The 15960-nt window shown below is 36.1% G+C and overlaps 1 protein-coding gene across 6 annotated transcripts in view; it reads right to left on the reverse strand.

Annotated features, from left to right (window-relative positions):
• Window positions 1-3252: 3252 nt before the first annotated feature.
• Window positions 3253-15960, reverse strand: part of LOC139821810 (uncharacterized) — a 25034-nt gene continuing 12326 nt past the window's right edge. For 5 of the 6 annotated variants that reach the window (XM_071793143.1, XM_071793142.1, XM_071793146.1 and 2 more), the window contains one exon: window positions 3253-10182. In XM_071793143.1, coding sequence (XP_071649244.1) covers window positions 5254-10182 — 4929 coding nt within the window. In that variant the 3' untranslated portion in view covers window positions 3253-5253. Of the gene's footprint in view, window positions 10183-13414; window positions 13517-15960 lie in introns of those variants that run through there. The other variant, XM_071793147.1, reaches the window with a different exon arrangement.

The following is a 15960-nucleotide window of genomic DNA, read 5'->3' on the forward strand; positions in this document are numbered from 1 at the left end:
CAAAACGGAACCGGAAAAAACTAAGTTGCGCATATATTATAATCTATTGCCTTGTAGGATCGGAAATGGATAGATTCTAGAGCCTAGAAAATATTTTTGTAATTTATGTAAATAAAAGTGGTCAGCCACTTCCCTCCCCTCCTCCCGGAAAAACACTGATTTGCGTAATAAAACATTAAACTAAAAAATAACTCACCGGCCGATGCGCAACAGCGGAGTTGTAAGTTGTAACCCTGCGTTGATCTGTAACATAACAATATTTTTACATTAAAGTAGTTGTCCAAGATAATATTATCTAATTAACGAATATCATGTAATGGACGAATCAAAAGTTGCGCACTTGAGAAAGTGGCGGATATTCCGTCACAGGACTGACAGGACTGACAGGACTGACAGGACTGACAGGACTGACAGGACTGACAGGACTGACAGGACTGACAGGACTGACAGGACTGACAGGACTGACAGGACAGTAAAGTAATAGACGAATAACAATTTAACTACTCACCCCACGGTTGCTCCGCCGTCGCCCGATGCCTCCCCAGGCCTCCTCCTCCTCTCCACGATTCGCCAGGTCCTACTCCGTTGCAGCGTTGGTCCGTTGGCCGGTTGGCGCACTCACTACTCACTGACGACGTTCACGAAAATCGACGATAAGATCGCGTCGCTTATGATATGATCGCGCGATATTTTCGACACTTTGCACGACACTTCCAGCATTAATCTCGCGACGCAACGGAAAAATTACGGCAAAGAAGCTGTATGATCCGCTCGACACCATGTCCGTCGGCCCGTGCCGCGATCTCCCGCAAGTAGACGAAGTACGAACATGCGGCGGAATTTCGTAAATCGTCACTTCACTCGCGACGTTCACGAAAATCGACCGATATCGGCTGCGGTCCACTTGACGCTACAAATGCTTTGGAGCGTCCTTCTTCTCCTTCTTTCTTCATTAAAAGAAAAGAGAAGAGGAATGCTTCGAAGCATTTGTAGCGTCAAGTGGACCGCAGCCATCGTCGCTTATGATCGCGCGACACTAAAGGCACGGCACTCCCGGCATTAATCTCACGACGCGGAAACGGAAAAATTACGACGAAGAAGCTGCGAACGAAGCTGTATGATCCGCTCGACACCCGTCGGCCCACGTCGGCCCGTGCCGCGATGTCCATTGTCCCGCAGATAGACGATAACATGGAGACGACGTTGACGAGCGAAAATCGACGACATCGTCTCTTATGATCGCGCGACACTAAAAAGGCATGGCACTCCCCGGTATTAATCTCACGACACGGACGCGGCGCGTACTTCATTACACTTCAGGCTGCGTTCGCTTTGATTGCTTTCGGCACGAAAGCGCCCAAAGCGCGAACGCAGCCTTAATTATACAGCGACGAAAGAATTACGGCGGAAAAACTATAGGTACGATCCGCTTGTCGCCCGTGACGATGACGTCCCACGTCCCGCAGCCCGCAGGTAGACCGGGTAGACACGACAAGTGAATTGTCGCGACTGTCGGGAGGACGCTACTTCGCGCTACTTGCTCCTCCTACACCTGTACTTTTCGCACTTTGAACAACAAATAACATCGATATTACTTTTACGTGTTGCAATATAAGCGATGTAAGCGAGCAACGACATCAGAAATCAGAACGGGCCGCGGGCGCCTTGGTAACATGAGCAGTGGGGATAGAGAGGGGTAGGCTTTATGCGATACGCCATACCCGGCAGTCCCGGCATACCGAACTAACCGACCGCGGCGAGACGGCGACCGCGCACCGTGTGTATTCACCTTACCCCCACTCTATCCCCACTACTCATGTTTACCGCGACGCCCGTGACCTGTTCTGACGTCAGACGTGTCGCTACTCCCGCGCCCCTCGCTCCAGTTCCCGTTCCCATATCGCATATATCGCGGAGTAAATACACGAGTCGCCGGGTCCGATTGTTTAGCTTGCGAAAAACTGTGATACATATATCGAAAGTTCATTTAATTTATGTGCTTCGAGGATAATCCGTAGTTAATCAAAGTCGCGTAATCGCGTTCTCGAGACAGTTGCTCCGGGCGAGTGAAGTTGGCCGTGCGCGATTTACGAAATTCTCTCCGCCACCTTCGCTTCATTTGTCGTGTCTACCTGCGCGCGGGAATCGCGGGATGTCAAGCGGATCGTATAGTTTCGTTCGTATTTTTTTCGACCGCGACGTAATTCTTCTGTCGCCGTCTAACTAAGTTTCTTAGTTACCGCGTCGCGAGATTAATACCGGGAGTGCCGTGTGCCTTTAGTGTCGCGCGATCATAAGAAGAGACGATATCGTCGATTTTCGCTGGTGAACGTCGTCGCGTTGTGAGTGAGTGCGACAATGGACCAACGGAGTAACGGAGGACGATCGAGGAGAGGAGAACGGGGCCTGGGAGGCATCGGGCGACGGCGGAGCAACCGTGGGGTGAGTAGTTGTTAATTTTCTTATATATTATATTTTGCCGACTCCGCCACTTTCGTGGTTTTTAACTACGGTGCAATTTCGGGTCGAGTCTGATCTCCGGCGTATGCGAGATATTACGTCGCGAACGTCGCGTCTCTCTCTTATTCGCATGGTCGCAATATTATTTGCACAATTTTTCGCGGATGAATTATGCGAACTAGTTAACACGGAAATATCCAGCCGCTTATTGCGGCGCCGGCGGCCGCGATTGTTTTTTACATTTTAAAATCAGATATTTGTTAAAATGACGCTTTAAAAACGGGCAATAATTATTTATTTTGATAATTATTTACTGTCGATTATCTTGGACGTAGCTTTAATATAAAAATATTTCTTTTGTTACAGATCAACGCAGAATTACAACTCCGCTGTTGCGCATCGGCCGGTGAGTTATTTTTTTAGCAGAAGGGATAAATATATGTATTAAGTTTATTAGTGGTGCAAATTAGTACAAAATGGGTACTAAATATTCTGATAGGTCCGGTTTGATTCTGCCGATTTGGTCCTGCTAGCTTAGAAGAGGTTTTAAAATAGCTACGTCGCGCTAAAAAATCCTACTGCTGTACATTATTTACAAACCCTGTCCTTTAAACTGCAGGTTGCAGAATGGATCAGCTTTTTTGTTCAATTAATAATTATGTTATATATTATATTATATATTATATATTAATTAATAAAAAGTTAAAAGATTTTAATTAAATTACTTATTTATATAAAAACATGTCTATGAAAATAACGTGGTTACACTTTGTGATGCAGGTATTTAAAAAATTTGTTTTCTTAGAAATTCGTCTTTATTTTTAAACAGGTTACATTAATTATGATCAATATATTCACTCAATAATTCAATTAATAATTATAACTACTAGTATATGAATTATTAAATCTAATATGTGTGTGTCTGTATAATATATATATTATGTGTGTGTGTGTGTTTGTGTGGATGCGTATGTAGGTATAAACTGCATCGGAGTATACATATAGTAGGAGTATACATATCGGAGTATAATAAGATTCATACGTACAATTGAATATATCCCAAATGTATTTTACACGCTTTACAATTTTCCATTATTAGACTTCAAATTATTAACTACACAGTAATAATTACCTACAAATCGCTATCCATATACAGAATGTTTCAGATTTCGATTCGCGTGACGAAGTGTCCGAAATTCGCGTCTTCAGGCGCAATACATAAAATAAATAATAAGTTCAAACAAATGAAAAATCAATGATAAATACATGTTTATGCTCAATATGACAAATATATGTATGAAAACCTTTCTCAGATTTCAAGATTTTCATAAAATTCTTTATTATTAAACGCATTTTTTATATCTGTTAAAAATCATATCTGATACAAAAATAAACAAACATGATTTCTTACCACTAATTTCTTGCTCTGTTGTTGAAAGAATAGGAAATTAAAAAAAAAGAATCTTTCTAGTACATTAATGGCATTTATTAACCCTTTTAATGTTGAACATTTTTGACGAATAAATCGTGCGCGAAATATAGGTACTACTGCCTTGTGTTGTACTTTTGTTTGATACTTTTGATTGCTATTATAGCCTAACGTAAAGATGCCTATAACGCTCGCAATGACCAATGCAGCAGACGTGTAAACTCATTCATAGCATTAAAAGGGTTAATATAACAAATGTCTATGATACATAAACTATGATTTAATAGATTTCATATAAATCTAATCATATCTTAAGTAGTAATCTAATAGTTATACATCTGCCAAACTAAAGAAATAGAAGAAATAGTGTAAGGAAAGAAAAGGGGGAAAAAAGAAAATAGAAAGGAGAAAATAGAGAAAGTAAGAAAAAAAGAGAGATGAAGAAAGGAAGAAGAGAGACAGAAAAAAAAATAGAAAGTAAAAAAAAGAAGGATGGAAAAGAGAAGAAAGGTGAAAAGAAAGACAGAGCTAAAACGTTATACAATACAAATACAAAGAATTATAATAAAATTCACAAATTGACAAATTCACGAATTTCAAGTTTTTATTAGTTTTTAATAGTAGATTTTTAATAGATACACTGATAAGCAAGATTTAATTGTGGGTACAATAGTATATTTACAATCCAAACATAAAAACCACAAATGCTATTTATAAAAGAAGTCAGCAATTAATCTTACACATCCTTGTATATGATATAGTTTAAAAATATTAAGAAATAATAAGATTTTTAAAATTAAACTTTAGTCATATTTTTAATTTCAAGAATTATATTTGCCAACATAAATAATGAATGATAAATTTACAGTATTACATAATCAACATATTTAACTCAGCTTACAATAATAGTAATTAACGCAAGATTAATAGAATATAAAATCCTAATGGCCGCTTATGATTCAAGATGGATATAAATATATTTAACGCTACTTATCAACCTTCTTACTATTCAAAAAGCTCCATACAAATTGATAATAACTAAGTTATCGCATAACTAACTTCTATCGCATTTGTTTGTAACTTAATTTTTTGTTTCATTAAATAATATAATAGTACGTATATTCATTTTGGTAAAACAATCGATGTAATTAATCAGTATTCGATACTAATTATATATTCACAATGGAACAAATAAGTTTCTTTTGTCATTCAAGTAGCTTTCTGCAACAAATTATCAAAGCTGAAATATTTTGTTATCGTTATTTAAGTATTTTATAAATTGGCATATGCGTTATTAACTGAATTGCTGAAACTTGAACTTTTATGGTAAATCTAGTATCAAAATGGTTTGGGATTTGCGTAGTCTACAGTTTCAATGTAGAATCCGCAGATAAATTTTCAATGATCTTTGCAAAAGACCTCACTCTCAATTTACCAATTTTCTCATTCTGTCTTCCGTGATCGGGCGTGGCTGTTACTTCAGTTGCCTGTTGATCTGATGTATTCTTGATGTTAGCATCATCATCATTTACAGTAATTGTTTCAGGAACGTCATTTACAGTAATTGTTTCAGGAACGTCATCTACAGTAATTGTTTCAGGAATGGTGCTTTTTCTATTGATGTTCGTCTTTATTGCTAGAGGATTACGCTCGTTATTGATTTTTGTCCTTTCTTGAGAATGTGGGATATACACATAATACGTATGAGAATTTCTCAAGTGTTTCTTATACTTGGTCTCAATAGTGAAATTACATGGACACAATAAACATTCTATCACACCAACTTTCCTTTCTCGATTTCTCCTCTTTTCAATAATTCGGATGGCATCTGCATGAGCGTATTTGAGATGAGCGTGGAAAAACATCAAAGATGGGTATTCTAGCGGACATAACGGACATGAATAACCATGACTGTAACCGTTCACTGATTCAGATTTCTGATTTGTAATTTCATTGCTTTTGCATTTTTCTGGCATAACACGTCTGAATATAGGTGAAGGTTCAGTTAATAAAGGTTCTGGTATGGATTTATTTGTTATACATCTATTCGCCAATAAAATTGATTTAGCTTCAAGTTTATTCATTGACCCAGATTTTAAAGACACGTCAGAACTTTTTTGAAGATCATTAGTTGATCCAGATGGTGGCACTAAAGTATTATCTTTGGATTCAGTATTTGTTACAATAGCTTTAGATATTGTTGGTCCAGTGGATAAAAGAACTGAAGTGTTGTTTCCAAATTTACTTGGTGCGACGGTCCTAAAAGTTGTTAGTCCAGTGGATAGAGAAACTGAAGTATTCGTTTTTGATTCTGTATTTGGTGCAATAGTACTAACTGTCGAAATATCTTTAGATTTGTTAATACATGGAATTGCAGGAATCGAAGTCTTCTCTGTAATTTTATTATTTTTCGAACGTGCAGCTTTCTTTAATAATTCGATAGTAGCTCTATCATACTTCTTTATCGTATTTTTAGCCGTAGTATTACCTAAGAGTTTATAGACAGGCCGTTGAATCATTGGTCTTTGAAGAAGTTGAGTTGAATTATCTTCAGATGTCGATGCTGATGATGTCGATGCTGATGATATCGATGCTACCGATGTTGCTGGATCAGCTTCAAGTAATTGTTTCTGAATGTCATCGTTATTAACAATGGGAAGAGTAAGTTTTAAAATAGCTCGTTTAGCTATCATATCATCCATATGAACATGTACAATATGTGTTTGAACAGTGTTAGCAGTAGGGAACTTCATGTTGCAGAACACGCAATTGTATTTAGTTTCCGTACATGTATCATTTTTAGATTTACGTGGATGCTCCGTTATCTTGGATGTAATGTTTGAAGATGACATCTGATCACAATTTTTCCAATTATCCTTATTATTATCGGTAATATTTGAATGAAAATGTTTCTCGTGACAGTTTAATGCAGTAACAGTTTCCAGAACTTCATCACAAACGTGGCACGCATGTCTATTATAAATATCACGATATAAGTGAGTTGATTTCCTATGTTGATCAAGTAAATGAATTGTTCTGCATCTTCTTTTACACTTGTCACATCTAAAATCGCCATCATTGGAGTAAAGTTCTCTGTGCTTTACCATATCATTCATGTCTATACATTTCAGTTGACAAATTTCGCAAGTATACTCGTTTGATAGCTGTTTATTTTGTTTTTGTTGGTCCGTTGAGGAATTTCCAATTTTCTCCTGAACGTTAGAATTTCTTTCTTCTTTTGCAGTCTCAACTAAATTCACTTCATTCGAATGAACGTGCATATTGTGCGAATAAAAATGATTCTCATGATTGAATCCCTCGTTGCATATTTCGCAGATATAACTATATGCTTTGCGTTTTTCTTCCGAATAATGTATAAGTTTGGTATGATGGTTAAACATGTACAATCCCTGAAAGTTTTGCGCGCAAAGTGAACATGTGAATGTATGGTTTTTGTAATAGTACATCCGGTGTTCTACGTAACGATCATTAGTCTCAAATACTAAATTACAAACGTTACACATCTTGGTATGGATAACTGATGACTTATCGGATTTCTCTTGACTCACATTATAATTGCACGCGAGCGTGTTGAGCACTTGTTGACTATGTAAGTGCAATATATGAGGCCGAAGATCGTGTTTTTTTAGAAAACCTTGATTACAGAATACGCAATGAAAACTATAAGTCTGTGAAATCTGTTGTACATGCGCTGCAGAGATATGTGTCTGTAAAAGTCGTTTAGAACTGAATCCAGTGCCACACATTGGACAGATATCGGTACTAAAACTAAAGCTGCGTGTGTGTATCTCCAAATTCTTGGGATTGTGAAATTGCTTTCCACATATATCGCAGGGATAAGTCATAGTTCTTGTAGTGTCATCCAATTGCGTATTCGCAGTATTCTGATTACTAATTGCGGAATTGTTATTTTCTGAAAGCTTTTTAGAGTCTTGTGATTTGTTGACATTTTCGATTTTCTCCTCACTTAAGTTATTATTAACAAGAACGTTTTGATTAGCTTCATTAACTTCCGGTTCTTTTTCACTATGAAGCGATGTTTGATGTTCGTTTGATTTTTCTTCTACGCAGTCGCTATTTAAAGTTTTACTCGAATCATCTGGATTAAATATTTCATCACACGTGAGTATAATTTCATCGGTGTTCTTCCCGTGCTGTATCTCAGGAATGTCCTTCGGATGTGCACTTGCTTCTTCAATAGATTCTTGCTGATCTTTTTCCATTTCTTCTTGTACTATGCAACAACTTTGATGTGCCTCTAAAGATGATTGTGACGAGAATTTTTGGTTACAATGTAGACACTTAAGAGATTTTTTTATCAAATCGCATTTTAACTCAATATCTATTGGATATTTATCGTCCTCTCTTTGAATGTACTTCAGACAGTGAACATTTAAGTGTTGCATCAGGGCTTCATAATCGGGTAATAACATGTAACAAATGCAACATTGATTTTGTTTAAATAGATGTTCAGATAAGTAATGCTGAAGTAATTTATGCTTCTGTGTATATCGCGCATCGCATATGCTTGACATGTATGCTATATGAGACGACTTAATATGTACGTGTCTGTCCAATCTTGAAGAAAAAGTCTCTTTACAGACTTTACACAAAAAACAATTGTTATTATGTGTCTCGACGTCCAATTCTGTCTTTACTTTTATATTGGGAACAGATATTAAACGTTCCACAGAAACTTCTAAGTCCTTGAGCGCCATATTATTTCCTGCATCACTTTCTTCAACCAATGTAGAGTTGCATTGAGTAGTGAGAGAAGTGTTTTTCATGGTATCAATCGTAGAAATCTGATAAGAATTTCTTGGTTGTTCATCACATCTTGTTAAAGGAATTGTACACTCCTTGCACTTAAAACGAGCTCTAACAATTTTCAAATCTACTTCAGGATCTACCTTGTCTGCCTCATCAATAGCATTCTGTTTCCTTTTAAGTTCTATGTTAACTCGAGTCCTGTTTCTCCTCCTTATTCCTATATTTTGATCTATTTCCATGGAGAAATGTCCACCTAGAGATCGTAAACGGTAGGGTACCTCACGATCATATGAAATAGTGTTACTTCTTCGACTTTTGGTCAGGAGGTTCGGTCTTTTATCTTTGACAACCGTATCGGAAAGATTCTCCAGAAAAGATTTCATCATTTCAAAATCCGCATGTAATCTTACAAATGGCTTTTTAGGCGTTTCATGTTTTACAGTTGTTCGTTCCAGAGTGGAAGGTGCCGTTTGTTTTGGGAGATTATCTGATTTTGGAGAATCATTTTTCACAAAGTTCAATTTATTTGGACTGAGTTTAATATCGCGTTTCTTTTTGCAAAGTTCAAGGTATTCCGTTAATGTTGGTTGCCGTAATCTTTTAGTAGTTGGCGATATTTCATCATTGGGTGATTTATTAACGTTATTTGTAAGTGTAGTATTTATCTTCTCTGATTTAAAATTATCTTCTCTGAGATTATTCGAATATGATTCTCCATTTGCACCAGTTCTTAAAGTAGCATCTTCAGGAGGTGTATTTACGTTCTTGGATCTGGAAGTCTTGTGTTTTATTTCGTTATTACAATCTATTAATTCACCGTGTATATGAAACAAATGAGATTGTAATAATACTTTTTTGCGAAAAGTACGAGTGCAAAAATGACACTTGTTTTTATATGTGTTTTTACACACATCAGGAAGACACACATGAGTCTGTAATAGCCCTTTTGTTACGTAATGTCTGTTACAAAATCTGCAGATGTTATTATCGCTATAACTAAAATATCGTAAATGATATGCATAATTTCGACCAGAAGAGAACGTTCTAAAGCATACATTACACTCTGACGGCGTTTCACGCCGACGTTTTGATTTTCTTTTTCCCTTAACATTCTTCGTAGTTGTGCGTAACACATTAGTGTTTTTATTATTAGAGACTTCATTGGAACACTCTTGTTTGTTAAATTGTAATAAGGTGTTATGTATTTCTTCTTTCGGTTTCGCACTTGTATGCGCTATATTAACAGTCTTGTTTACATCATTTGAATGTACGGAATCATCATTCGACGAATGACCATTTTCTGTATTATTTATATCTGTGTTATTTATGTCTTTATACAAAGTATCCTTTTTAGGTAATGATGATTCGTCGCAATGATAGTCATGATCGATTAAACTAAAACAATTTCTAACTAACATCGAATCTTTGGTTGCATCGGTATTCGATGTCGTATCGGCTGGCTCTTCCTTAATCTTCGCCCCATCTTGAATTTCTATATCAAGCTGAAAAATATAAAATAAATATAAATTAATTTTACTTTCCTAAATCTGCTTCAGAGCAATAAAATTTTCTAATCTTGAATCGCAGAAATATTAAAAAAAACTCTTTTCCTTCTATCCCATAAACTAATCAAACTTCTGTCGCCAACACCACATAGTTGCGACCATAGACATAGTATATCTAAACCGAGTGTTGAGGAGTGGGGGTATAAATGCACGTAGACTTCTGTGGTTTGCACATAAATTAGATAAGAAGAAAAGTCCAAAAGTCCAAGCGGATAGTAGAGCCAACTAATATAGGCCCGAGGGACTGACAACCTCAACGGGCCCGGTAGCGCCAAGACCTCCTCTTTCTCCACCATCTCCGTTATATCCGGGAAGGTGGAGAGTAATTCTTTATTAGAAGGAAGGTTCTTGGTGGCGTTCCCCAAAAATTCCAGAGACACGCGCATCCAGTATTCATTGCCAGATTCCCGACAAAAACCCCCGCAGGATTTAAAATACCTGCCTGGGATTGAACCCGGATCTCCGGAACATGAATCTAGCGTTTAGCATAGGTTTATATTGCACGCTACGGAGACCGTTCGTTCTCTCTCGTTCGAACGCGTACAAGTGAGAGAGAACGCCCATGCAAGCTAGAGAGAACGGTCTTTAAACAGAGTGCCTCTTTTGCTCCTATACCCCCACTCCTCAAATAAAGGCAAACGCTCAGTCTAGATATACCATGGTTGTGACACACTACTATTTTCAATGTCACAAGTTTCTAGTGCGCATACACCTACGTGAAGTTAGCCGACAGAAATTATTAAACTTGATTATTTTTAACTTGTCTGAGTATATTTCGTTTGTAAATTGTTTGTGATGGATTGTGAGTCCGTTTTTAACATTTCTGATCGATTAGTTTTTTTGTAATTAACAATTTAATTTTAGTCATAATGTCAGCCGACACTTTTTAGTAATAAACAGATTTTGTGATAACTGGTAATTAATAAAAAATCGTTTGTGATTTACAAATATACCAGTGTTACGTTTGTAAATTAATTAATTTCTTAATTATTTGCAAAATACGTTAATAACTGTACAGCGCATGCGCAAAGTGTACTCAGAGCTCCTGCACACAAAGAGCGCGTCGACGCGTGGCGTAGGTTGTGCCTATGGACAATCTTCTCACCTTTCTGGAACTAGCGGAAGATTATTGGCCACGCGCCTATAAGCCGAAGTTCTCAGTAGTTTTAGAGCAGCTGTCATATCTTTTTACAATCTTTTGATTACATTAAAAGATATTAGACCCATTTTTTTAGCTGGTTTTCTCAATGTTTAGGAGGTGAAACATCCCTTTGAAAAAAATCGGTATTTCCATTGTGAGAACTTCCTGCTCATAGAACGCGTGGCCAATAATCTCCCGCTAGTTCCGGAAAGGTAAGAAGTGATTAGCTACCGCACCAACTTCCGCCACGCGTAACCAGTAAATATACTAACTGAATATACTAACTGAAACGCACGTTGCTATAGAAATCCACGGTAGGCGAGTGATATGAGAGAGAAGTCCCAAGTTCCTCTCTTCTTCTTGTCTAGCCTATAGCGTAGTCAAGGAGTGAGGATGACAAGCCGATCAAGAAGACCAAACAAGGACAGAGTGCTGCTCGAAACACCTTGGCATGCTCTCTCTCATATCGCACAGACAGGCCTAGCGCGCCTTCCAGTTAGTATTACAGTGCGCATAACGCATCGACACACTCTTTGTGTGCAGGAGTCCTGAGTACACTTCGCGCATGCGCAGTACATTATTAACTAAACTTATTTTGTAAATAATTAGGAAATTTATTAATTCACAAACGGTACACTGATATATTTGTAAATCACAAACGATTTTCTATTAATTACAGTTATCAGTTATCACAAAATCTATTTATTACTAAAAAGTGTCGGCTGACATTAAGACTAAAATAAAATAGTTAATTACAAAAAAACTAATTGATCAAACGTTAAAAACGGACTCACAATTAATCACAAACGATTTACAAACGAAATATACTCAGAAAAGTTGAAAAATATCAAGTTTAATCATTTCTGTCGGCTAGTAAGTTGCGCATTTATACCATGGAAAAAATGGCTACACTCGTCTTCTATAATCTAATTATTTACCTTATTACTCAATTCTGTATTACTTGTTTGCCATAAGGATGAATGTTATAGTTATTAATTAATGTTATTATTTAATTATTACAACTATAAGTAAAATATCAAGGCTTCTTGTGTACAAATAACATCTTGTTTAACATTAATCGAGAATTATGATCGATGATAATTGATCCCTTTAATTTCTAAGTAGAACATAGGGCCTCCTAGGTTTCAATAATCGCTTTAAATTTGGATGTGCGGGTGATTAACCTATAGCAGTATCCTAACATAGTGGCAAATGGAGGGATACACATAACAGTTGCCAGCTATGTGTGAACTAACGATTTAATGTCTCTTTCAAAAGACAGACCAGTTTCTCCGCACAAGAGGTCCTCCGTTAATTTCTCGTGGGGGGAGAGAATGTAATTTGGAATATTATGTAATCAAATAGACTCAAACCTGGTTCTTTGTGGCTACGAGTAATGCTTTATCACTAGAGCACACTGCCATCCTATAAAAAGTTATAATATAATCTAATAATAATACAGTATCCATTTACTTTATCACATCTCGTTCATAACATAATAATTATCTGCATTAGTTTATCAAAAGCATCCTTTAAATGCGTGTACAATTTTCCAAATGTTCACAAGTCATGTAACTTAGGATCATCTACATCAAAGGTGCCGACGCTGTATTGCAAGTGTTGCAACCGTGTAATAGCTAGACTGTGCTGGAACGCGCATAGCCTATCCCCCTCCATTTGATAAAATGGTCAGACTGTGCGTCATAGCGGACAAAGCTATCTCTTCCTTGCGTGTACTATCGAGATAGTTATCGAAAAACATTCTATTTTACTAACAATTAGTTTCTCATTCAATTTTACTTCTATAAGTTAAAAACATTTAAATTAACTTTAATTACAATTTTTAATTCTATAAAATTTTTTATGTTTTCTTGAAATTCAGTTTTATTTAACAAAACATTTTTTCAATATATTTTCGTAAAAATATTTTTAAAACTTAGTATAATAACTGTTAGAATATTAGTCACGTCATCAGCACATCTCAGATAGACAGAGAAAGCCTTATTCGCAAGCAACTATTGCACTCACGTAGCTGACTAACTGTGGCCGAAGCAAAACAACGGCGTGCGCATTCCACTCTGTAGCTGATTTCAATGGTATAAAGTATAAACCAAGCCTGACTAACACGCGCTGAGCCACGGCCCCACTCGTGACTCTTTCTCCTACCTCGCACTCCTCGGAGCTCGGGCTCGGCTCCCCCCACTCTCCCACTCGACGCTTGTTCTTAACTTGTCTTAAGGTCCGCGCACAATGAAAAACATAAGAAACAAGGAACAGATATTAGCGATTAGGACTAAAGAATCAGGAATAAAGCTAACATTGATGCATGGCTTTCGATAAGTTAAAAATGTATTGCCTGTGTTATTCATTGTGTATCCTGTTTCTGTTGCCTGTGTTTTTCATTGTGCATCCAGTTTTATTCCTGTTCCTTAGTCCTAATATTTAATATCTGTTCTTTGTTCATTATAGTTTTCATTGTGCGGGGGCCTTTACGAGCATCGTGCGTTTTTTGAAATATCACTTACTGCTTCTACGTTACAACGCGTATGCAAAATGACATTATAATTTGCATTGTTGTCTGAAGAAGTCGCACAACACAAAGCGAGACATTATGATCAATACCATACTGCTTTAAGCGTAGTAAGTAAATAAGAACGTTTACGACACGACGCCGTACGGCATCAATCAAACTACATCGGCTGCTACAGAAAAACATGATAGTGGTGAAAGTCTGAAGCGGTAAGAGTGAGATCAATGGCTCCTTCGCTTCTGGTTAGACAGGCCTGATATAAATTAATAACATTAAAGAACCACTAACCGCTTACTAAACTACTTTTTCAATTGAACGCAGCTAATATCAGAATCATCACAGACCTGGAAAATTAGGAAAACCAGGAAAAGGCATGTTTAAATTGGTCAGGAAAAACCTAAAAAAAAATCAGGGAAATATATAAAAGCCTTGAATTTTAAACTTTGCTCACAATTTCCATAAATTGTCTTATTCTAAACAGTACTTATAATCTTTTAAATATCATATTTAATATTTATAGTCAAATGCGTTCAAAATTCACGCACTTTACAAGTCATTTCTTATGTGTTACTACGAGGAAGCACTTTTGAAACGCTCTTGCGTCCATTTCTTATTTCATGTTTCTCTACTTCTTCTCTTGCAATGGTAATCAACAAAATAATTAAAATTTACTTTTTATTCAGTACTTTTATTCAATCATCTTTTTTCCTCATAACTGTATTATATTTTTCAATATTTATTTATTTTTTGTTGGCCTAACTTTGCATTCAGGATTATATTATGTTACTAAACTTGTAAATTTGTGTTGCTTCTAATAATATAACCTATTCCTGCAATCCTTGCTTCTAAATATCAAAATTTAAGATTACATGTTAGTCATGGAAAATTCTCTATTATCGAACTACAAAACATGGAAAAGTTAGGAAATCTCAAAATTCATTTTCTGTGACAATCCTAAATGTGTTTGACTGATTTTTTAAAAAGAATCCTGAAGTAACGATAATCGGCTTAGATTCTCTACGTTAATTATAGATACCGCTTAATAAAAAAAAATGTTAAAACCGAATTATCAACATTTACAGCATCAAATTTTTTTCGAATTGGCTTTACTGAATTAAAAAATATAAAATCTTTTATAAAAATATTTCTTATTAAACTTTTAAACTTAGCTTCAATGATTCAATGTTGTACTTTGATCTAATTCGAAAGTCGAGACACTTTCGATTTTTACACATAAATTATATAACTTATATATTAAGCGAACGTTTCCACGAACTAACAGCTCTAGGTACAAAAAATGTGACACCAAGTAGTATAATTAAATATAATTTTTTAACTTTTTAAATTCTTAGTCTCAAGTTTATCATCCCACTCATTATTCTTGTACATATTTTAAACGTATGTAAATGGGTTTTTAATTCTGTAAAGCCAATCCGAAGAAAATTCGATACTGTAAATGTCGGTAAATTGCCGTCACTCCAGAATCCTTAAAGGAGTGGCACGACTAAAAATGATGTGCATCAAAGATATTAAAAAAAAAAAAAAAAAAAAAAAAAAAAAAAAAAAACGGACAGTGTGACAGAGCAATCAGACTTCTGAAAAGAAGAGAATAATTTTCCGGTTCTATCTCCAGAAATTCCTAGAAATTAAAGCGGTTGTATGACATGAAGTAGGGAATAGAAGCCATAATTAAATCTATGCGCATGTGCGTGCTCTTATATGTAGGTATCTCATTTTAAACAATATGTTTGTTATCATCTCACAACTAATTGTAAGTAATATATTTAATTACTATTTTTTAAGATTACCAGACATCACAGATGCGCGCTGTTTGGCGTTAATATTATTACACTATTATTATTACATTCACTACAACCCCTTGATACACAAAACTGTCAAAATATGCGATGACAGATGCTCACGAAGTAAGTGCAGTGAGAGAACCAATCAGCGTCGCGGAAAAACTTGTGGTTAATGATAACGTAGCCAATTGCAACGCATGAACAATCGCAACATGACCAAGTGCAACATCAATATAGTCAAT

The sequence above is a fragment of the Temnothorax longispinosus genome, chromosome 11 (genome assembly GCF_030848805.1).
Source record: "Temnothorax longispinosus isolate EJ_2023e chromosome 11, Tlon_JGU_v1, whole genome shotgun sequence".
NCBI classification, from domain to species: domain Eukaryota; kingdom Metazoa; phylum Arthropoda; class Insecta; order Hymenoptera; family Formicidae; genus Temnothorax; species Temnothorax longispinosus.